The sequence below is a fragment of the Pteropus alecto genome, unplaced genomic scaffold (genome assembly GCF_000325575.1).
Source record: "Pteropus alecto unplaced genomic scaffold, ASM32557v1 scaffold8, whole genome shotgun sequence".
NCBI lineage: Eukaryota > Metazoa > Chordata > Mammalia > Chiroptera > Pteropodidae > Pteropus > Pteropus alecto.
Window position 1 is genome coordinate 7,639,399 of NW_006494609.1, and position 23,326 is coordinate 7,662,724.

Genomic DNA, 23,326 nt, shown 5'->3' on the forward strand with positions numbered 1-23,326 from the left:
ACCCCAAGTAACCTGCTTACACCAAAAACATTAATGAGTGATCTAGAATTTTCATAAGACTATATAGGGGGATGGAGCACACTCTTCAAATCTTCATCAAACACTGAGTGTTCTATAAATTCTCCTGGGCAACTCCAACCTGGAATTTCCCCTGTTCTCTGCTCCCCTACTTCTTGTCCAGCCTCATTATTTTATTTATTTATTTATTTTTTGGTAGCTTCTGGACCTTCCCCATACACTTCTAAATTTCCCCCTCCAAGTTATGCAGAGCAACTTGCCACTATTCCAGTTCTCAATTTTGAATACTTATACTCATAACAATGCCCAACACCCCCAGATCCCCCACCCCATAAGGAAAGCACCTATCAGTTACCAGGACCCATTCCTCTTAAAAAGCAGTGTGGGAAATAATTACTTTCATTCTCACACTTATAAGTATTCAATCTTCATTTCATATCACTAGCATAAATATTAATTATTTTACATGGTGCTAAAGAAATAAAATCAATAAGCTGAATTTTTAACAATTAAATAGTGTTTTCTATTTCTAGTGCATGGAATTATAGCCTATAAAAACATAATTCTTCTGATAGTCAACTGTCTATTTTCTTTTAAATCCAAATTTCCATATATGAGCTAGTTAAATAAGAGAACCTCTAATTCTCTTGGATCCCTAGGAATTTGCAATAAAATTTCCTTTTCTCTTCACTTTCCACCTTTGACATCTGACCAGTTATTTATAATAACACTTTTCCAAAATAATATATTTTCCTATTGTCCCTCTACTTGATGCCTAAACTGTTATTTAATACTCTCCTTTTTTATTTCTCTTTTTACTCTACGGATATGTAAGTCTTTGAAAATTTAGTCAGTAAGAACTAAATTCCATTGTTTTCAGTAGAGGAAAAGTGAAGTATTGAGGAGCGACCCAAAGCAAATCACTGCATTTCCACCATATGGTCTAGAAACGTCATTAAGTTTGAGCATTATTTCCACTTTCTCTATACCATGAGTCAGTAAGCAAGTAAACACACAAGCAATATTCTAGCCCGGAAGATTGAACCTCTTTTCTACATTATCTAGTTTAAAATGAAAGACCAAAAAAAAAAAAATCTAATTCTTAAGACCCAGTAAAAAAATATACATGTATATCTATATATATAATGCACTTTAAACTTCTGAAAACTCAAATAACACTCAATGAAAAACATTTCAAAAAGCTAACTGAATCGAAATTAGAAGCCATTTCTTTAAACCTTAATAATAAACTTTAAGTCATTTACTACCTTTTTAAAATGTATAAGCCCGCAATGGATTTCTTTTCCATTTGACTTAGATCAATCAACTTAGAATTATATTAAAACTGACCCAGTAAAAGCAGTTATAAAAAGAGAAAAAAACATCACATGCCAATGAATTTCTATTACTGTTATTCTGCCCTTTAAAGCTTATTTTTTTCATAAAAGCAGTTTAGCTATAAAGCTATCATGTGCCCTGCTCTAGGATTCAGACTGTCTCTCACACATTTAAGATCACAGCAACAACACTGAGCCTTAATAGAGGGTCCCTGAGGCACATTTAAATCTTTAGCAACAGTTTTTCTTCTTTCCTTAAGTGTGCCTATTTCCATCAAAAAGACTAACATCGAGTATTGCACTACCGCAGTTCTTTAGAGGTAGATAATTCTGTATTCTCCGTTATATATGTTATTTTAAATGCAGCCTTTCCTTTTAGAGAGGAGGGGAAAGGAGAAAAAGGAAATGTTTGTAGACATCTCATCTGACCATAAAAACTCCCACGACTTTGACAACAGGCAAGTTTATCGAGAGGCTCTGAAAAATAACACACTTGAACATGTGGAACAAATAGAAAATTAAAGGGCCTTTGTCTACTTTACACAGACCAGCAAGCTTGGGTAGGAATGATGGAGTTGAAATGAAATAAAGGTCACAACTTAACCCCCATACAAGCAACTGAAATTTAAAAAAAAAAAACCAAAAAGAAACAAACAAACAAAAAAAACAATGAACATAAAACTACCCCGTCTCATCCTAATCACTCAGCAGAGCTGCAACTGCATACCTTTGGTCTCAAAGGCAAGCACATGTAGATGATTCACGGGTAAACCAACCAGATTATAGAAAAGCAAGTCTGTGCTCGTGTCGAACAACAGGTCAGTAACATTATACTTAAAGGCATAAACTGTCAAGTCAGACTTTTTTTTTTTCAAGTAACAATGAAGAAGGAAGAAGCCATGTGATAATTACAAAAATAGCAGCTCTTACTATGTATATTTATTTTAAAGACTTTTTGAGCAGTTTTAGAGCCACAGCAAACTTGAGAAGAAGGTACAGAGGTTTCCCATATACGCCCCACCCCCACACATGCACAATCTCCCCCATTATCCAAATCTCATACCGGAGTGGTACAAATTACAAATGATGAACCTACATGGACACATGGTAGTAACCCAAAGTCTATGGCTTACATTAGGGTTCACTCTTGGTGTTACACATTCTATGGATTTGGACAAATATATGACATGTATCCATCACGATAGTATCATACAGAGCAGTTTCACTGCACTGAAAATCCTCTGTGCTCCACCTATTCATCCTTCCCCTCCCTACCCCAGCTCCTGGCAACCAATTATCTTTTTCCTGTCTGCATAGTTTTTCTTTTTCCAGAATGTCATACAGTCAGAATAATACAGGATGTGGTCTTTTCAGACTGTCTTCTTTTACTCAGTAATATTCCTTTAAGGTTCCGCTATGTCTTTTCATGGCTTCATTGCTCATTTAACTGTATTTCTATAATTAAATTCTTCATGTAGGTACAAAATAAAACTCAGCAAAAAAGTATTTTAAGCTTCAAAACATAATGATATTTTAACCTAAATCAGATCACATGAGCTATAAATTAAAGTTACTAGTTGTTTGTATTTATGTATATTAAAAATTATAAATATATTTAAGGACATTTGTAATATTTTAAAGAAAGATAAAATGTTATTATGTACTTAGTATGTATAAAACACTATAACAACAACCTTATTAATTGGAATTTTTTTTAAAAGATGGAACTCTAGTGTCTATTTCCAAAATTCTCTTTTGGAAATCTAAATCACAGCTCTAAAACCATCAAACATCAGTAGAATAATACATACCTTGAAAAGGAATATATATGCATAATACAGCAAGATTTTATTGTTCAGAACCTATACTATACATTTAAATTAAAACAGATTTTATTTCTGTCAAGTTCTGTGAATTTCTAAATTTTGTTTTTTTCCTAAATCAAGTTAGAGATTCCTCCCACATGAAAACTAGCTAAAGTCATGGAAATTTTTAGCATTTAAGTTCATCCAGTTGGGGATTATCTGTGCCAATAAAAACCAAACAAAACAAAAAAAAAAATTAAGTTTCTTTTCAAGGCAGAAAACAATGCATTCATATTCTAAATCCCTCAACCAATATCTAACTCAAAAATAGCTAGATGGATTTTATTTAAATTGTTCAAAGAAATTTACTTTTCAGCCAGAACCAAGGAACAAAAATTTTATACCCACATCTATAATTTAAAAAAAAAAATACTTTAATAAGTGAAAGTATCACTGCATGAAAGAATTCCAAAGAGAATCTAGCAGTGATCATTACTATTATAACACCATACAGATTTTCAAAGGGAGACATTCTAAAAACCTGCTGCCAGTGTATTTTCCAGATGGAAGTGGTAAGCACACAGTGAGTAGAGTCACAAGATGCAACCATCCCTGTTTTTCAAAAGAGAGAGTAATATCAAATATCATGTAGTTAAGTAAGATTTATCAGTAGTCAAGTACATTGGCATTATTTCTGATGGTAATTATAATCCTTAATAATGTTCTTTAAAGATACCTGAGGTTTTTGATACATAAAACTCAAAACGTCTCTTTGAGAATGGCCTAGATGGAGACTATGACTGCTTAAGGCACCCTATGCCAATAAAGCCAACCAAGGTCACGGGTTCAATCACTGCGAGAGTGAATTCCCTTTGCTCTGTTCCATGGCCATAGTCTTTACCCCAAATCTTAGCCAAAGGCCACATGGAAGGCTAAATAGGCCAAAGACCATGGGTGAATCAGTAAAAACTCACTACCATAACTATAAAAATAACTCAAAAGTAAAACCCCTATTGACTAGTTTCAGAATTTTATTCTTCACATGTTATTAAATTTGCCAGTCTGCAAAACAAAACCTTAATTACCGCCTACAAAGTTGGTATGCTGAAAAGACATACAGGTCTTTTGACTTGTTTAATTCAAAAGCAACAATGGTAATGAGTATTATTCCCTAAAATCCCACTGCTTTTACTGGAACGGATTTTATTTTCATGCAATCTTTTACTCAATAAAAATCTTGCAAGTAAAGTTAAATGTGAGCCCAACAAGTGCACTTTCCAGGATTCCCTTCAAAATCAAAAAGCAAATGCTCTTAGTGGAGGGTCTGTTTTTATCCAGTGGTTTCCTCTTGAAAAAGAAACTCAGTTTTATTAGAAATCCCAGAGCAAAGTGATACTTCATTTCAATTTCTAAATGCAGGCACACTGGGTTAGAATTGTTGACAAACAGAATATCACTGATGATTACAGAAATTTATAATTTCTCAAGTTTTATATGTATTTGAGCAGAATGCCCCGTGAATGTACATCGTTCATTGTTCAGAGTAAGAGGGTGTTATTTTATGCCTTTGGATTTTGTTTTTGTTTTGTTTTGTTTTTTACTAGTTTCTAATCAAAATAAAACAGTACCAAGTCAATGAATAAGTCTATCTGTAGCAGAGTATTCTTTGTTTACACAATATTACTATGCACTCAGTAGCTGCCCAATAAATATTAATTGATAACAATGGGAAAGGGCTTTATAAACAGATGGTCTAGGAAAATTCACTGAAAATGTAGATAGAAACATTCCACTCTTCAAGAAAAGCATAAAGTAGAAATTAAACAAGTTCTGCACTCAGAAAATCTCAGTCTATTATCAGGCAGCTGTTCAGTCAACAAGAGCACAAACATTTTTCATCATGATAGCATTAACAGCATTAAATGTCTATTTGCATATGGTGCTACTAACACAGATTGATGCTAGCCTTATCTGTTATAATTTACAGTGATGATATTGGCAAGAACAAATAAGTACACATAGCAAAATAAATGTGATTAAACAATTCTTTGAGATCTAGTCATATATGGTATAAAAATAAAATATATGTCAGACTTAAATGCAACTCATAGGAACAATAAGACTATTTATTCGTAATGCAAACCTCAACTATTTCCAAACAGAATCTGAGGTACTTTACGAGAACACCTATACATATGCTGGAAGAATAGGTGAAATAAAGAAAGGAGCCACAGGTCATATTGGCCATAATAAAGAGAATAATAAGTATGGACACTTCATGAACCTAGAAAGCAAACAATCAAGGAAAAAAAGGGGGACAAAAAATTGTTCGAGGACTAAATTCAATGAGGGTAGGGACAAGGAAACTACAACCCAGGAAGACATCCTAAAAATCACACATTATTCAAATACTTGCATAATAAGAAAACGTGAGTTAGTATACACGAGAGATTTTGGGAAACAGATAGTTGAAATGGGGAGGTGATACAGGGTAGACAGTACATTACAAGCATTTAATAATTAATGGTCTTAGGTAATATTTTCTTAATAAAGTCAAAAGCCTAAGAAGACATGACATAAGTGTTAATTACATAGAAATAAGATTATAAGAATTTCAGAACAACTCACATCTACACATCATCTCATAAAACTGCACCCTTCCAAGGAATCAAAAGGCCTTAATTAGCAAGCTAACAGTTAACATGTTATTTCTTCTAAGATGTGGGATACATTTCTAAATGTTCAATTTTTGTTTTATCATTATTAAATAGTAGGCTCCTGAAATATATTATTGAAAGAGAATAGTCTTCAATTCAACCCACTCTTACTCTCAACGTTTCCCAGTACCAGAAAGACAATACGGCTTGTAGAGACTGTGTCTGTAATATCCATGAACTACACAGGGAGTTTGCTCTGTAAGTGGAAATTCAATTATTGAGTGAGTACAAGGTTGAAAGAGGCAAAATCCAAGATCTCTTCCTCTTTCTCTTCTATAAGAAGTTTGGGGGAAAATTATTTTCCACAGAAAGAATATTAAAAGTGTTTTTTAGTGTCATCTGAAATGATCAAAGCCTAATTAAAAATACTATAAGTTAAATAAGGGGGGGAAGGACCAACGTGGGTGACAAGAAGAGAAATTAAGAAAAAGACCAAGGAAGAAGACTAAAGGACACACAATGCCAAGGAACTGCACATTTCAAGCTGTGCCAGATAGTGCTCAACCAGCTTTGAAAAACAAATCCCCAAAGAGCCAATCTTTCTTTTCCATCTATCGCCTTTTCATCAGCATGTTGACATTAATGGTTCTTTCATAACCTTACAGAAAATAGTGTTTATTTTATCCTTATAGAAAAAGAAATAAGTTATCCACCAGTAACAAACATAAAAGAGAGGAGAAAATAATTAGCATGGTATAAAATAAGACAAAGAGCAATGCTATGAATCAAAAGTACAGTGAGTCAGAATTTAAGTAAACATTTTGGCCAAAGATAGGTAAAGTGCTTATCAAGCAGCAGTAAATAATAAGGTAGAATCACATTTATAAAAGGATTGCCTAAAATAATTTGAAAATGCAAAGTCTCAGCAAAAATGCCATCTCTTCCACCCAAATTTTCCCAATGGGCCAAAAGGGGGAAAAGATTTCCCCTGGGGCTACTCTGAGCCTAGGCAAGGTTGAAAGGACACTCTTACTGAATTATACCGATTGTTAACATTTCTATTTCCTCAACTAAACTGGGAGCCTCTAAAGGACAAGACAGCATTATAAGTATCTCTAAATCCCTAGTCCCCAGCACAGCGCCTGGCACATAGTAAGTACATGATGGCACTGGCCAAATGATATTTTACTATGTACAGCTCTGACTACATAGTATGCAACATTTATGCATTCACTCCTTCAAGAAATACTTACTGGGCCCTTTATTGCATGCCAGCCACTGTTCTAGGTGCTGACTACACAGCAATGAGCAAAACATACTAAGGGCCAGCCTTCATAAAGCATTCTGATCAGGAAGACAGACAGGTGACAGGTATTAAAAAGTAATAAAGAAAAAACGCATAGCAGTGTAAGAGCCTCAAGAGCGAAGAGGGGTATTTCATCTAGGATAGTTACTAAGGTCTTTCTGATGTAGAGCTTTGAATGACATGAGGGTATAAGCAATGCAATTGCTTTCAGAGGTGAAAATTCCTGGCTCTGGGAATAGAAAGTACAAATGTCCAGCAGCAGGAGGTGCCTGCCATGTCCATGAAGAAGCAAGAAGGCCATGTAGTTGGCCTAGAATGGGCAAAATGAAGAATGATAAGAAAATAGGGTGAGGGTTTTAGATGATGACATTCATTATAAATGTGATAGAGAAACCATTTAAGGATTTTGAAGAAATATGTAGCGATACCTGATTCAGTGGGGAAAAGACTCTATCTAAGGAGATAAGAATGGAAGTAAAGAGGCTACTGTACTAGCCCAGACAGATCAAAATAGTGGCAGGATGGTAGATGAGGGCAGTAGTGGTAAAAAGAAAGAGAAGTTACAAATTCAGAAAATATTTCTTAAATACAGCTGACGGAATTTAATGACGGACTAGATGTGGAAAATGGGAGAAATAGAAAACGTAAGGACATAAGGCAACATAAAATTTTTAAAACAAAATTAAAATCATTTGAGCAAGATGAGTACCCATCTCTTTAAGAAATAAATCATACAAGCTACTTTTATTAGGATGAGCTCCCCCTCACACACACTCACACACATACACACACAAAATGTTACACCTTCTAAACAAATCCACAGGTCAGAAGGAGAAAGAACAGAAAATAGAGTTCCAGTGACCCAAGTCTGTCCAGGCTTTGTGGCTTTGAATCACAACATCACTCTGACTTATTCCCATCCAAGACTGATACTGGCTAGCAACGCTTCAGGATCTCAGTCTCAATGATAAACATAAAACTGTAAAACATTTCTTTTACATAATAAATTTATAACTGTAACTTGACCATATATATGGAAAGATATGTTAGAAAAGCCTAAGAAGTTTCTCATTTATTGAGAAAGAACTACTACCACAGCTTCAGTATTTAAATTTTAAAAGGGGTCGGGGTGGCGGGCGCGGCAGGGGAAGAGGATTCAGGATACTGAATAGAAATGTAAATTAACTAGAAATGCGATAAGTCATAATAGAGGTATAAAAAAATGTTTTTCTATCAAGTAAAGAAAAACAAAATTAGCCAAAGGAAGAATAAGCAGTATTAGAATAACATTAGAATATGATTATAAATGGGGTTGTATACAACAGGGTACAAAAGCAGCGATTATTAAGGAGAAGAAAATGATAATTAGGAAAAAGGTTTGGATCTATATAAGATACAAATTTAGAGAAAGTATCTTTGGAACACTTCTGTATAGCTCAGAAATATAAAATGTGGAAGAGTATGAAATATGATTCCAGTGAAATAAATTCTCATATCAAATTAGACTCTAATTGTTTTATTATATGTAGAAAGTCTTCCACAGAGAGAACGAAGAAGGAATTGTAATCCTGAACAGGAAGCATGAAGAAACTCTAACAAAAAGCACAGAAATGATAGTTTTCCTGTTAATACAGAAGATGTCTTAATACGTAATACTCTGGGTCACATTTTATTTTCAACAGTGGAGAGCAACACTGCTTCAAATTTAAAATTTCAAATAGCTATCATTAAATAATTAGATATTTTCAGTTGCAATGTTTGTGCCAAGTATACTTTCAAAAAGCCCTAAGAGTTGAGGTATGTGTATATATATATTACAAAGAATTGTTTTTCAACAAAGTTTAGCAACTTCAATAAATCATGCCTATGTCACAATTGATGGTTCAATACTGACGACTAGTGGTCAAAGATCTGTACTAATTCTCTATTAAGTATACTAAGATTTTTATCATGTAAATTTAAAACATTTAATAGAAATTATGTGAAAAGCCTAAAAGATTTTTTTCCTTACCAACGTTCTGAAAATTAAAACAGAAAAAAAATTGGATCCTCAGTCTTTTAAAAAGTCTTTTCTGCCCATTATTTGTCCCCAAACCAAAGTCAATCAGCATTTGTTGTTGACCCATAACAGGAACAATTCCACAAAGACTCAGTTTATTCACACACAGATGGCTAAATTACCATTCTTTCTGAAATCCATAATTAATATTTGAAAGAGGTGTTATTTTCAGAATTGATATATCTGGGAAGTCCTATTCTCAATTTTTTTTTCTAATTTAGTTGAAAAAGGGTAACTTACTACATCAAATTGTTCCATTTATATGCTCCTTTTATAAAGCTGAAATACTTAAAATTTAATTGTGATTGTCTGAATTCTTGGAGAATTGCTGTGGGATTTTGGTTAAATCATTTAAAAGGAGTTAAAGTTTGTTCACTTTCACTTTCTTTGCAAGAATAAGAGCAGTAGATAATACAACAATGTACACAAACCTTTAAGAGAAAAAAAAAGTGTTTTTACCAACAACGTTACAATGCGGCAAGTGTGAAAGCAAGTTCATTCCTTCAACAACGATCCACAGAATGTCTGCTATGTGATAGACACTGTACTACATGCCCCAGAAACAGGCATGATGGACAAAGTTCCTGCCAATGGAGTTTACACTCCAGTGGGGAAGACATACAATAACATAAGTAACCAAATAAACAACAATTAGAGGTGGTGTTAAGTGCTATGAAAAAGAATTAATATGATATGAAAGGGAACAATGCGGCAGAAAAGGGCTATTTTAGAAAAGCGGGGGGGAGTGCGAGGACATCCTTTCTGAAGAGCTGGCAATTAAGCCTGGAGAAAAAGAAGGTATAAATTTATGCTGAGAGGCAGAAGAAAAATGTCCCAATAAGATACTTAAGATGAAATCACTGTGGCTAAAGCATAGATTCCATAGAGTAATTTGTAGCTAAATATGTAATGTTTGAATTTTTGAATGGCCATCTAAAGAACGGAAATATAATCTATTGTTTCAAAGCCAGCAGTAACTATAAAAATAAACATATAACACATTTCAATCCAATATTAAACAAGAAAGAAAAGGGAGAAGAAAACAAGAGATCTTAAAAAAATAAAATTTCCAAATGTATCAATAACCATAGTAAGTGTAAACTGACTAATCCAGCCATTAAAAGACATGAGATTTTTTTAAGTCCAGCTTTAAGATGTTTATAAGAAACATACAAAATTAAAACTGCAGAGAAATGATTAAAATAAAGAGGAAAAAAACATATGTCATGAAAACAGCAACTTAAAGACTGTTAAATCCAGAGGAGCACTACATGATAATTTAAAAAATAACTGACCAAGAAGTAATTAACTAATATCCTTGAAACCACAGTCATAAAATAAAGCAAAAGTGACCAAAATCACAGGAATAAATTGACAATCTTTTTCACAGTGGGAGGCTTTAGACTGAAATTTAATAAGAATACAGAACAGAACAACAGAATCTATGATCCCGACTTACTAAATTTATATGATTGTGTATGTGTGTGTCAGAAATGAACACATAAAACTTCACATCCAAAAAAACAGAAAAAAATGTTTAATTTTTTTATTCAGAGAATACCTACCAAAAAAATTGATGATGGTACTAGGTCAAAATGGAAGTGTCAACAAATTTCAAAGGAATCGAATTAAAAATAAAGAGTTTAAAAATAAGCAAACACACATATTTGAAAATTCCAAAAGGCACTCCTAAATAAGTCTTGAGTTGCAGAGAAAATTGTAAGAGAAATTTTAAAAGATTTAGAAATAAACTACCATAAAGGAATAGCACATTAACATATGGTATTTAGGTGATAAATTTTCAGTATTAATTTTAAAAAACAGAAAAATCAATTAATGCTCTAACTTGCAAGTTTAAAAAATAAGAGTAATACTAAAAATTTTTAAAGGGGAAAAAATGGAGTTAAAAGCAGAAGCTGATAAAGTAATAAACAACACTAGTCAAAACAAAAATGAATAAAATAATCATATGCTAGCAAGACAAATAAAGAAAAGGGAGAAAAGAATAACTAAATAAAATTAAAGGAAACAGATATAGCTTCAGAAAATATTGAAAAATAATAAAGCAAGCCTATGATTGCTTCTTTAAATTAATTTCAAAACACAGAAAAAATGGATAACTTGGCTGGATTCAAAAATAAGGCTATATAAACCAAAACACACTGAAGAAATTGAAAATCTCAGCCACCAAAAAGATAACAGGTACAAATGATTTCATGGGTGAGTTTTAACAAACATTAAAGAGTCAGAGACTAGAAAAAAAAAGAGTCTACCTAATTCATTTTATGAAATTAATGTAACCTTTCTTCCAAAAACAAAAAGAGCAGTGCAAAGAAAATTATCAACTGACCTCAATCATAAAGATAAATATTAAAAAAAAAAAAAAACTAAAGAAAACACTAGCGAATTAATTCAGCAATGTGTAAAAAAAATTCTGACCAAATAAAGTTCTCAGGAATGCAAGGAGAGCTCATATCTATTGAGTCGACTGCATTTAAACAGCATTTAAATTATTTATAGAAAGTCAATGTTGTTAATCTGATAAAGGATAGCACCAAAAAAACTAGGAGCAAACACCATAAGGTTAGAAGCATCCCCATAAACAGAAACAAAGCAAGAATTCATGCTATCTTTGTTTCTATTCAACATTGCACTTGACTTTCTAGGCAGTACAATAAAACAAAAAGAATTGTAAAGAAAGAGACTAAATTAACTTTAATTTCAAATGATATGATTATCTACACCGTAGATGTGAGATATGTCAGTAAAGCTACTAACAAATTAAATAGCGAATAAGATGATTAAACAAAATTGTTGGATACAAGAGCCACACATAAAACCAGTCACACTCCTATATACTATAAATGACCAATTAGAGATGTAATAAAAGAAAATATCCCATTCGCAGTAGAAAAATCAAAAAGTACCTAGGAATAAGTCCAACAAAAGATGTACAAGACTTTTATACTGACAATTATAAAACATTCGTGAAAAACATTAGAAAACACCTTCTCTTCAAATTAATCTCTATATTTATTACAATTACAGTTAAAATGCCAGCTGGATTTTTCATGAAACGTAACAGGAGATTTTCATTATCATTTACCAAAATGTAATTAAGACAAAATGATATCAGTTCAGGGACAGACAAATAAATAGATCAATAATAGAGCATATAGATCCCAGACAGATATCACGAGAAACTAGATACATAACAGAAGTAGCATTTAAAGCAGAGGGGAAAGAACAAATTATTCAAAAATGATGCTGAGGCAACTCATTAGTCAAAAAAAAATAACTTAGATTCCTTCCTCTCATCATTAAAAAAATAAAATTCCTGGGAGAAAATATAAATAATCCAATATCTTTAAATGAGCAGATAACCAGGTAATCTGTATAGGCACAAACGCAAACTGCCAACAAACATGTGAAAAGATGCTCAAATTCACCGACAGGGAAATGCGAAAAAACATAAAAATGAGTTAGCACTTTACAGCCATTAGCCTAACAAAAATAAAAAGAATTATAACCTCTACTACTGGTAGAAGTGAGAAGGCAATTCTCAACCACTCTGCTGACAGAAATGTGAAGAGTTAGAACCTTTTGGAAACAACCTGGTAACCTCTAGTATAATAAAAGATCCATCCATGGTAATAAAAGATTAAATTGGAACCACATCAGCTAGGAGGAGAAATTTCCAGAAAGTACTGATCAGATAAAAAAAAAAGAAAAAAGAAAAAAAACCTTCAAGATGCAGACATGTATATATATATATAATGTGATCCTATTTTAATAATTTCATACCAAAAAAACCTATATATGCAAAGGTATATGTAGTCTACATATGTCCGTATAGGATAATTAACTAATAGCACAAAGAAAAATATAAAGGGCTATAACCCAGGCTATTTATTATACTGGTTTCTTTTTTTTTTTTTTTTTTAGGGACTGTGGGCAGTAACTGATGATGACAGAGCAAAGGGGAAGAGATGGGGAAAATAAGCCAAGAAAATAATAAAGCTGTGTTCAAAAAGAATGTTTGTATGAGATTTCGTGACATAATCACATTTAGCTTAGCATTTATTTAAATCCTATGTGAATATAAATTTTTATAAAAATATTTAATAAAAATTATAAAAGAACTAAGTGAGAAATAAAACTACTTAAACACTGGATCGGAACAATGTATTATTATGGTCATTACTTAATGCATTCACCAAATACTTATTAAGTGCAAATTATGTTAAATGCCAGAAATGCAAAATGCTCAAAAAAAGTACAATTAAAAGATAACATATTAAGAAATGGTAATTAACGGTAATAATCTAGGACAAAAAAAACCTCATATAATATATATCACTAGAAATTGGGCAGTGAGGGAAAAAAAAACATCTTTGCAAAAGGAGAAAATACCAAAAAAGTACAATTAAAAGAAAACATATTAAGAAATGGTAATTAATGGTAATTATCTAGGACAAAAAAAAACCTCATATAATATATATTACTAGAAATTGGGCAGTGAGGGGAAAAAAAAACATCTTTGCAAAAGAAGGAGAAAATAGTCAACAGGATCAGGATTTATTAAAGGAATAAAAGTGTGGCTCCAAGTCAGGCCCAGATTTATCTTACTCACATAGCTTCACTCCATGAAGAATAAACACTAGAGCAGGAGTTTTGGGATCGTCCCTTGATACACATTTTCCTACAGAGAAGTACCTGTGTGGCTGTTCTGCTGTGATACTTAGTGCTTTCAGCCCCTTGGCAGTCTGAAGGTCCTGTGTGTCACCCTGCCTGTGTTACTCTCTGCCTACTATACAACATCTGGTCGCCTGGGCCTGACAAAGGATTAAATTCTAGAGCTCATGCCCCAAGGACTTTCCTTGTGCTTTCCACAAAACTGCTATTTTATTTTTTAAACTCTTGTTTACTTGTAAATCCCATTGGTCTTTCTAGCCCAGGGAGAGACTACTGGGACAGTCAATGTGAGGGCAGTTTAATGGGCGTTTATATAAAAGGGATCTAAGAATATCAATGGGGGAAGGGAAGCTTGTGCTCTGAAATAAATATGTGAAAATGTGGGGAATACCTACGAAGAAGAAAGCATTGGCCATGGGAACAAGAAGAAGGGGATAAAGTGAATGGCCAAGCAACAGTTTTGCAATTCTGCCTTGGAAAGGTAAGCGACGGGGAATACAGAATCTACCGGCTTTAGAAAAGGCCTCCACATCTCCAAAAAAAGCAGGGGAGTCTCAGGAGGCAGGGTCAGCAAAACCGCCTTGGAACACTTGCCTGGCCAGGTCCTCCTCTGATCTGACATAGAAGTCCCAAGGGCAACGCTAACACTAATAAGGCAACATTAGGAAAGCATTCTTGGCTTCCTTGGAAACATCTCCTTTAATGAGTCCAAACTAAATACATTAATAAACAGTACCCAAGGCTTTTCTTATACCAAGTATCCTAGTCTCTGGAGCCAGTTACATTTCTGGGAAGGAATGAATAGCTATGTCTTTATTAGGTTTCTCATAACTGGTACAGATGTCAAAAGATGAAGAAAAATATTGAAAAAATCCAATATCAATTACTTTTAATTTTTCTGCATGTGGCCTTATTTTATTGATGAAGTGCACATAATCTGGTTTTCCATGAGAGCACAGACTGAAAAATCTCTGAGCTGAGCTCCCACCCTACACTTAATTCTTCACTTAATCTTCGCCATCTTCTATTAAGATTCCATGCCTCGCCTGCCCCACAGACTTCTCCACGAAGCACCTTTAAAGTTTGGGCATCTGAATCACCTTAGGTCATATTCAAACATGGACTATTGCTGATGGGGGCAGAAGAGTAAACTATCATTTTAATGTGCTATGAAATATATTTATCTTTTTCATTTTAAGTAATTCAATTGAAGATGAAGAATTATAGTTTATAAGAAACAGCTTGTAAAAAAAAAACAAGTTGAGAATTTCTAAGATGCCATAGCCAAGAGTTAGATATTTTATCTATGATTTTATGTGAATTTTGGACCTGCAAAAGAGTTTTGACTTGAGTATGCAGTCTAAATACTTCTTTGTAACCCTAGCACCCACCATTCCTACCCACTCCACTAAATTTAACTAATCGAAGTTACCTTACTATCAAGCATCTGATCAAAAGGAGTCTATAATATGATAAATGTACCTTAATGTTAAATAACACTTTATTGTTTGCACAGTGGTTCAACAAGGAAAGACTGATGTTTAAAGGCGTAACAATATTTGAATTCGACTATTCAGAATACTAGAACCACCATTCAAAATTTAAAAGACAAATGAAAAGAATATTATCGCACAACTAATATAAAACATTCATCTCTCTAGAGAGACCCCTACCTACTAGTTACCAAAACAACAGTATTTACCATGGGATATGAAGACCAGTGAAGGTCCTTACAAAGTTATGAAAATCGAACATTCATGTGACATCAGCAGCATATGAGAGGTAGAGGCTCAGAAAAGGAAGTGGATTCCAGAGTATGCATAGCCCTTTTGCTTAGACGGATAGGAAAAAAAGAAAAAAAAAAAAAAAGAGTGAACAATGTCCTAAAAACTCTAAACAAGTAGAGTGCCTTTCCCTCAACCGATTTCCAATGATTAATACTGTTTTTAATTAAATGGGAACAGATAAAGCGTTGAGGATCTAAGGACCTCATTAGATCACTAAAAAGCAGGTTTTAGCCAAAGCCACAGGCTGCCTCCCTGTAATACGACATTATACCTAGAAACGTCTGACATCCTGGAACTTTTAACGAGCACTCCTAATCTCTTAACAATTTTTAAATGTCATAATTTTCACTAATGTTGAATTACACATTTTAGGGAGGCAGAAGAGCAGAGTGGCAAAAAGTCCAGGCATACCTACTCACCCACACACTCGATTTCTCTCTGCAGCCAGAAACAAAATGCATCAATTACTATTATCAACAGTACAGGTATTTCCATAAGTAATTTTTAATATCGAAAAGAAAGCAAAGTGTTTTCTCTCCTTAAACATGACCTTTCCACAGGAATCTAAGCCACTTAACTTAGGAGTAGGAAAACGCACCAGCCTAAATTAATCCTTTCCAGTTTCCACTGCACTGTTTAATCCAAAACCACCTTTTAAAAGCGCATAGGTCACCGCTTATATTAAAGTGACAAAATATGAAATTAAACATTTCTTATCAATAGTGATCCTCTATTACACTGTCAGAGATGGAATTCCAAGTCACAGCTCAAGCTTTTAGTCAAACTGACAATTACAATGCAAATATTCAGGCTCTAGTTTCTCAAAGAGGGGTGGGAAGCAATCTTCCTCGCCCTCTTTTCTTTGTAATTTTGTTCATTCTGCAAAGAGAGAAGAAAATAAGTACAGAAAATTTCTCTAATTTTTTTCTTGCAAAAAAGAACAATTGTCTCCTCAGTACTATTCTTATGCTACCAGATGCAATTTGCTTTGAGAACAAATGTATAAAAATCAAGGTTTAAAAAAGGCTACCCACATGCTGTATCTAATTATTCAACAAAATATCCTCTTCGAAGTAATTACCAACTAACGAGGGTATGCCTCCTTTTGTTAAATGGAGGAAAATGGAATTTTAGAAAACAAAAGCAGATTTTTCTATTAGCTTACATTTATAATTTCAGGGTTGTAATTCTTGTTCCTAATTTTCAATTGGCAGTTTTTACCTTAAAAAATTTTTTTAATCTGCCCATAACTAAAGATTAATGATCTTAAGCACACATGAGTGGATTTGTAGAACATCACTTTGAGAGAAAATCATTTGGGAAAAGAAAAACATCCTTTTGTTTTTAATCTTCATTTCCTTTTGTTTCTAATTTTTTATATTTTATGTATAGATCTAAGAAACATTTAAAGAAAATTTCAACAAATTTATTTTCTATAATAATATTACCAATGTAAAAAAATGAGAATTCACAAATCTACACCAATAAAAATGAATGAAATGAATGAATGGAGAAAAAGACAAAGTCCTTCCTTACAGTAGGATTCCAACTAATAAATATAAAAGAAATGATGGATTTTTTTTTAAATTGCCATCAAGCATCACTTATAATAATTGTCACACAAGAATCAACAATAGATGCTAAAATTTATGGGTATAAGAAGAAATAGGTTATTTTCAAGTCTCAAAGAGTATCCCCATAAAATAAACAATTAAAAAGACATAATGGTAACTTTACGGTGCATAAACCTGGCAGGCAACATCTTAACCAAATGTTCAGTGTTCACCAGTAATGGGACAAATCGACATTTCATGCCTCCTGACACGATATCCTGGGAGGGGGCAGCATCGGTTCTCTGGGTTTCCTACCAAAAGTCCATGACTTGAATTTAGTCATGAGAAAACATCAACAAACCCAAAACGAAAGCCATTCTAACAAAGTAACTGGCCAGCACTCTACTAAATTTTCAAGGTCATGAATGACAAAGACAGACTAAAAGTCTGTTCCAGATTAAAGGAGACTAAAGAGACATGACAGCCAAAGGCTGTATGTGATCCTGTATTGTATCTTGGACAAGAAAAGGACGTTAGTGGCAAAAGTTGAATAAAACCTATAGATTAAATCATAGTATTGAGCAAATGTTAATTTCCTGTGATTATGGAAATTATGCCATATTATTTAGGTGTAAAAGTATTTACTTGTGTGTGCAACTAATTCAAAACAATTTGTGTGTGTGGTGTGTGTGTGTGTGTGTGGATGTGTATAGAAAAAATGATAAAGCCGGTCTGGTAAAATGTGAATATTGGAGGAATGTAGGTACAGGATATAGAGAAATTCTTTGTTCTAAATTTTCAACTTCTTCATAAGCCTGAAATTTCAATATAAAAAGGGTATCAAAAGGGTAAGTGACCTCTATATTTAAGTGGTTTGATGACAGTCTAGTCCAGGGGTTGGCAAACTTTTTTCTATGAAAGTCCAGAGAGTCAATATTTTAGGCTCTGTGGGCCATACAATTTCTTCCACAACTACTCAACTCTGCCATTCTGTCACGAAAGCACCCAGACAGATTGGAAATGAATGGGAATGGCTGTGTTCCAATAAAATTTTATTTACAAAAGTAAGCAATGGGCCAGATTTGGTCCATTGGCCATAGTTTGCTAACCCCTAATTCATGTCAAGAAAAATTAATCAGAGTAAAATTATACTTTCAGTTAACATTTTTTGAGTACATGCCAGACAGTAAGTATATTAAGTGCCTTACTGGCATTAGCTCATTTATCCTCACACCAATTTGATTAGGTAAATACTATTATTATTTCCATTTTCCACAGAGAAAATGAGCCTAGAGAAGTTAAGGAACTTGCCCAAGGTCACACAGGCAGCAAGCAGCAGACTCTGGGTTTGACCCGGATCGGGCTGTCTTCACTAAACTATAACCGATCCGATATACCATACTTCTCATATGGACTGAATTATACTGTCACATGCAACAAACTAAGGAACTTTAACCATTTTAACAATGGCTGAACAAATGTCCAAACTCAAGGTTAACATCTGGAGAAGGTGTTTTTCACAAACCTCTTGCAGCTGCAAAGAAATAAGTCCCAGTTGATCCTGGCGTCTTTCCACCAGCTCTCTTTCTGTGCGCATCTCTCTTTCTATTTCCTGAAGCCGTCGCTCCACCCGATCTGAAGCCTTAACATGAACAAACAGAAATGGTGACATTAGAGAGCTGTTAGGAAGAAAAAAAAAGACTAAAATTGAAGAGATATTTTATACCAGATGCAACTACTGTCTAAAGCATTTAAGAGTGGCGTGTTTCTAGAGCCCTTTTTCATGACACAATTATAAAACAGATCACAAGAAAATTGGCTGGAAGTTATAAAAGAAAATAATTAGACTCCAAATAATCCAAACTGTATCCCAATAAAGGACTTACGTTTTTCAAAGTACAAAATATTAATTCAATAGATCAGAACAAAAAGTAATAAACTAGAAAAGAGTGCCCTCTGGTGAAACAGAAGGAAAACAGCAATTTTGCAAACGACTGCATTTATTACTCTGGTAATGATAAACTACTTTATCTATTTAGTTCTTTATCATTTTAATTATCTTTAAGCACAACTTGCCTAGGAAGATTTTGATGTTTATGTGTGGCAAATAATTAAAAGGGCTTTTCATTAGTTTGTCAATCTTTTCTACTGTGATCTGCTAAAAATAAATCAGCTGTAAAAGATCAAAAACTAAAGTCAAACTGAAAGATGTTTAATTGAGACTCTCTAAAATGACATGAAAGATTTTTTTCCTCTCTCATGCAAGACTTTCCTTGCTAAAATTTGGGCAAATTCAAAAACACTTCACGTGTTACCATTCTATAGTCCCCTAAAATAATGTATACTATCTGACGATGTGTATATTTGGTGCAGGTGGACAGAAGACATTTGTATTCATTTAAGAGAAGCAATAAATACAGCCCTGTTATAAGAAATCTTTTGCCATCATTTCTCTACAGCCAAGAAAAGTCCTAGTCACCAGGGATCTTACTGGGGCAATGGTGATGGCTGCACCACTTGGTACATTGACTAAAAATCATTTCACTGTACACTTAAAACAGCTTAATTTTATAGTAAATTATACCTCAGGTCGAGTTGTTCTTTAAAAACACATCGTTAAACATAAATTTAATTATTCAATGAAGGCTAGGCAAAAATATTCTCTCAAAAAAATTAGCAGTTAATATTTACTAAGCTTGATAAGTCTGGCATTTCAAACTTCTAGTGCTTAAAAATTATTAAGATACACACTATGATATTCACAGTTCTTTACCAAAAACTCAAAATACCCTTCAGCATCAAGCTTCTAATTTATCCTGATGAACCCTAGTATTCCAACAAACAATTTACTACTGTATCTGAAATAAATACAGTACCTGATGTAATAGAAAGAAAATTTGGATAAATATTAAAAAATAAAAGTTGTTAATTTGTTCAATTTTTACAAAATGAAAATATCTTTATTCTTCATTGTGAATATAAAAAGTAATAGCAACACACCAAAAAAATAAAGCAGAACCACCTCAAACTCCTTAGAAAAATGGCTACTATCAAAAACAAACAACAGAAAATAACAAATGTTGGAAAAGAGAAGAAACTGTAATGCTGGTACATTGCTGGTGGGAATGTAAAATTGTACAGCCACTATGGAAAATGGTATGGTGGCTCCCTAAAAAATTAAAAGTAAAATTACCATATGACCCAGCAATGCCATACCTAAGTATAAACCTAAAAAAATTGAAAGCAGGGCCTCAGATATTTGCACACTCATGTTCAAAGCAGTATTATTCACAACAGCCAAAAGATGGAAGTGACCCAAGTGACTCCTGACAGATGAACAGATAAACCAAATGCAGTTTATACACGCAACGGAATATTATTCAGCCTTAAAAAGAAAATTCTGACACAGATGAACAGATAAACCAAATGCGGTTTATACATGCAATGGAATATTATTCAGCCTTAAAAAGAAAATTCTAACACATGCTACAACGTGAATGAACCTTGAAGGCATCATGCTAAGTGAAATAAGCCAGTCACAAAAAAAAATTCTATACCATTCCACTTATATAAAATACTCAGAGTCAAATTCATAAAGACAGAAAGTAGAGGCAGCAAGCCTAGGAAGGTTCTGATATTTTGAATGGGGACTTGTTGCATAACAGGTATAGTTTCAGTTTTACAAGATGAAGAGTCCTGGATTTGGCTGCACAACAATGTGAATGTACATAACTCTATGAACTGAACACTTAGAAATGGCTAAGATGGAAAATTTTATGTAATATATGTTTCATCACTATTAAAAATAAACAATACAGGATGATAAGAAGAAATAAAAATAATGGGCTAATACCATCCATTAAAAGAAAAACACTGTTTTCTGTTGAATATTTCCAAGGATTTTTCTATGCATATATGTATGACTGGTCAAATACATATTCATTTCATTTCTTTTTTTGAATAAAAATTGGGTATTTCACATATGTTTTATAAAATTTTTACAGTTCACATATCATGGACTTTTCATTACAATAAATAAATCTACATATTCATTCTTAACAAATGCAAAATTCTCCATAATTGATTGAAATACTTCCCTATTGATAATGGGATATCATTTATTTTGACTAGACTATGCTGTGACAAACACTCCTATATAAGATTATTTCTGTAAACTAAAGGTACATCCTTTAAGTGAAATTGTTGAATCAAAAGGTATGAATCACTGATGAAGTAAGTTATTAACTTGGGATCACACAACTAAAGAGAAAAACAAGCTCAGTACAGGTCTCCACTTCTGGCAGTATCTTGTAATGCCAGGTCCATTTTCATGCATTCATTCGGTAAGCATGCACAAACACTTTTGTTCCAGATATTATGCTACGTAGAGGTTAGGGATAGAGCAATACACATGCTATATCCACAGAACCTGCCTTCAAATAGCTTGCTATCTATTGAGGACTGACATTGAATGAGTAGTTAGAATTTCTGTAGCTAAACTGAATGAGTTGAATGACTTCGATATGTGAGGCAAGAAGGTTGCACTTATTAGAATCCTACTGAAATTAAAGCAGCTTAAGTAACCAAAAACCAAAATCAAAATCTAAAATTATTTAGACATTTTCTACTTCACCACCACCATAGCTAGTACATGCAATGATGTATGATTACTATATTTGGAGGATTTCCCCTCAGTTTTGAAATAATGTTTGTGTTGGCAGCTTCTGACACGACTTCAATGGTCCCAGCTTCCTGGTATTCACGTACTTGTCTAATTTCCTCCTCTTGGGTGTGGACCAGCCCTAGTGACCTCCTTCTAATGAACAGAACACAGAGAAAGTGATGAGATGTCTCTTCCATGGTTAGATTACAAAAAATTGTGATTCCATCTTGCTAGCATGCTCCCTCCTGCTGGCCCTCTCTCTTGCATTCTTGCTTGCTTGTTCCAATGAAACAAGCCGCAATGTTGTGAGATGCTCTGTGGAAAAGCCACGTGTCCAGGAAACAAAAGAGCCCTCTGGTCATGACAAACTGATACTTCAGCTCAATAATCTACAAGGAACTAAATGAGCTAGGAAGTAAATTCGTTCCAACCAAGACTTGAGATGACTGCAGCCTGCGAGAGACCCAGAGCCAAAGGAGCCAACTATGCCATGCCTGGATTCCTAACCTACAGAAACTGCCAGATAATGAATGTTTTAAGCCAGTAAATTTGGGAAACTTTGATATGCAGCCATAGATAACTAATGTAATTTTTTTTATCTGTTTTCAAATAAATCCTCATCTAGGAAATAAATTAGATAGTCTGATGAAGAAAAATTTTTTTTCTACTCTATCCACAAAATTTCTATCTATTCCACAAAATTTTGTTTTCTATTTTAAAATACTATTATTTTGACTGGTATTAGAATTCTCTGTAATCCGGTGACAGATGACCATCTCTTTACGCCCAGCAATGCCACATAGTGGCCTTGTGATTAGCCTTCTAAATGAAGCGCACCACTTTTTGAGCTGTTCAAGTAATTTAATCTCTCAAGAAATCAAGATCATCAGCCATAAAGTGGGGTTAATAACTTGCCCTGCTCGCCATATATAGAGTGGATCAAAGAGTATAAAAGTAGTGGGACAAAAAATATAGATGATGTGGTAGCAACTAACAGTTGTTTTCCAATATCTACTCCCCATCCCTATTTCTTCCATAATAAAGAAATTTTTAACTAGACAGGTGGCTGCCAAATAGAAACAATATATTTTTTAAGCCACATGGCCAGCTGCTGTGACTTAAAATTCTAGCAAATAGGATTCATGCATAAGTGTCAAGTGACACCTTCAAAAAACTATCCACAAGAGATAGCACATGGGTATCTTTTGTTCTCATACTCATTCCTTTCTCCATCTTGCTGTCTGGTACACAGATGCTGCCATCTAAAACCATGAATTTGAGGCCATAACAGCAGGAGAAAAAAAAAAAAAAAAAAAGAAAAGCATGACAGAAAGAGCCAGAATCCCTTACATGTTATAGATCACACAGTACCACGTAGAACCCTGAACTCCATACTTAAGACTTTTTCCATAAGAGAAATAACTTTTGTCTTTTTTAAGGCGCTGT

General features: G+C 33.5%; 1 protein-coding gene across 10 annotated transcripts in view; it reads right to left on the minus strand.

Annotated features, from left to right (window-relative positions):
• CEP128 (centrosomal protein 128) overlaps positions 1 to 23,326 on the minus strand; it is a 331,255-nt gene that overhangs the window by 260,657 nt on the left and 47,272 nt on the right. For all 10 annotated transcript variants that reach the window (XM_025042159.1, XM_025042162.1, XM_025042160.1 and 7 more), the window contains one exon: positions 18,743 to 18,859. In XM_025042159.1, coding sequence (XP_024897927.1) covers positions 18,743 to 18,859 — 117 coding nt within the window. The remainder of the gene's footprint in view (positions 1 to 18,742; positions 18,860 to 23,326) is intronic.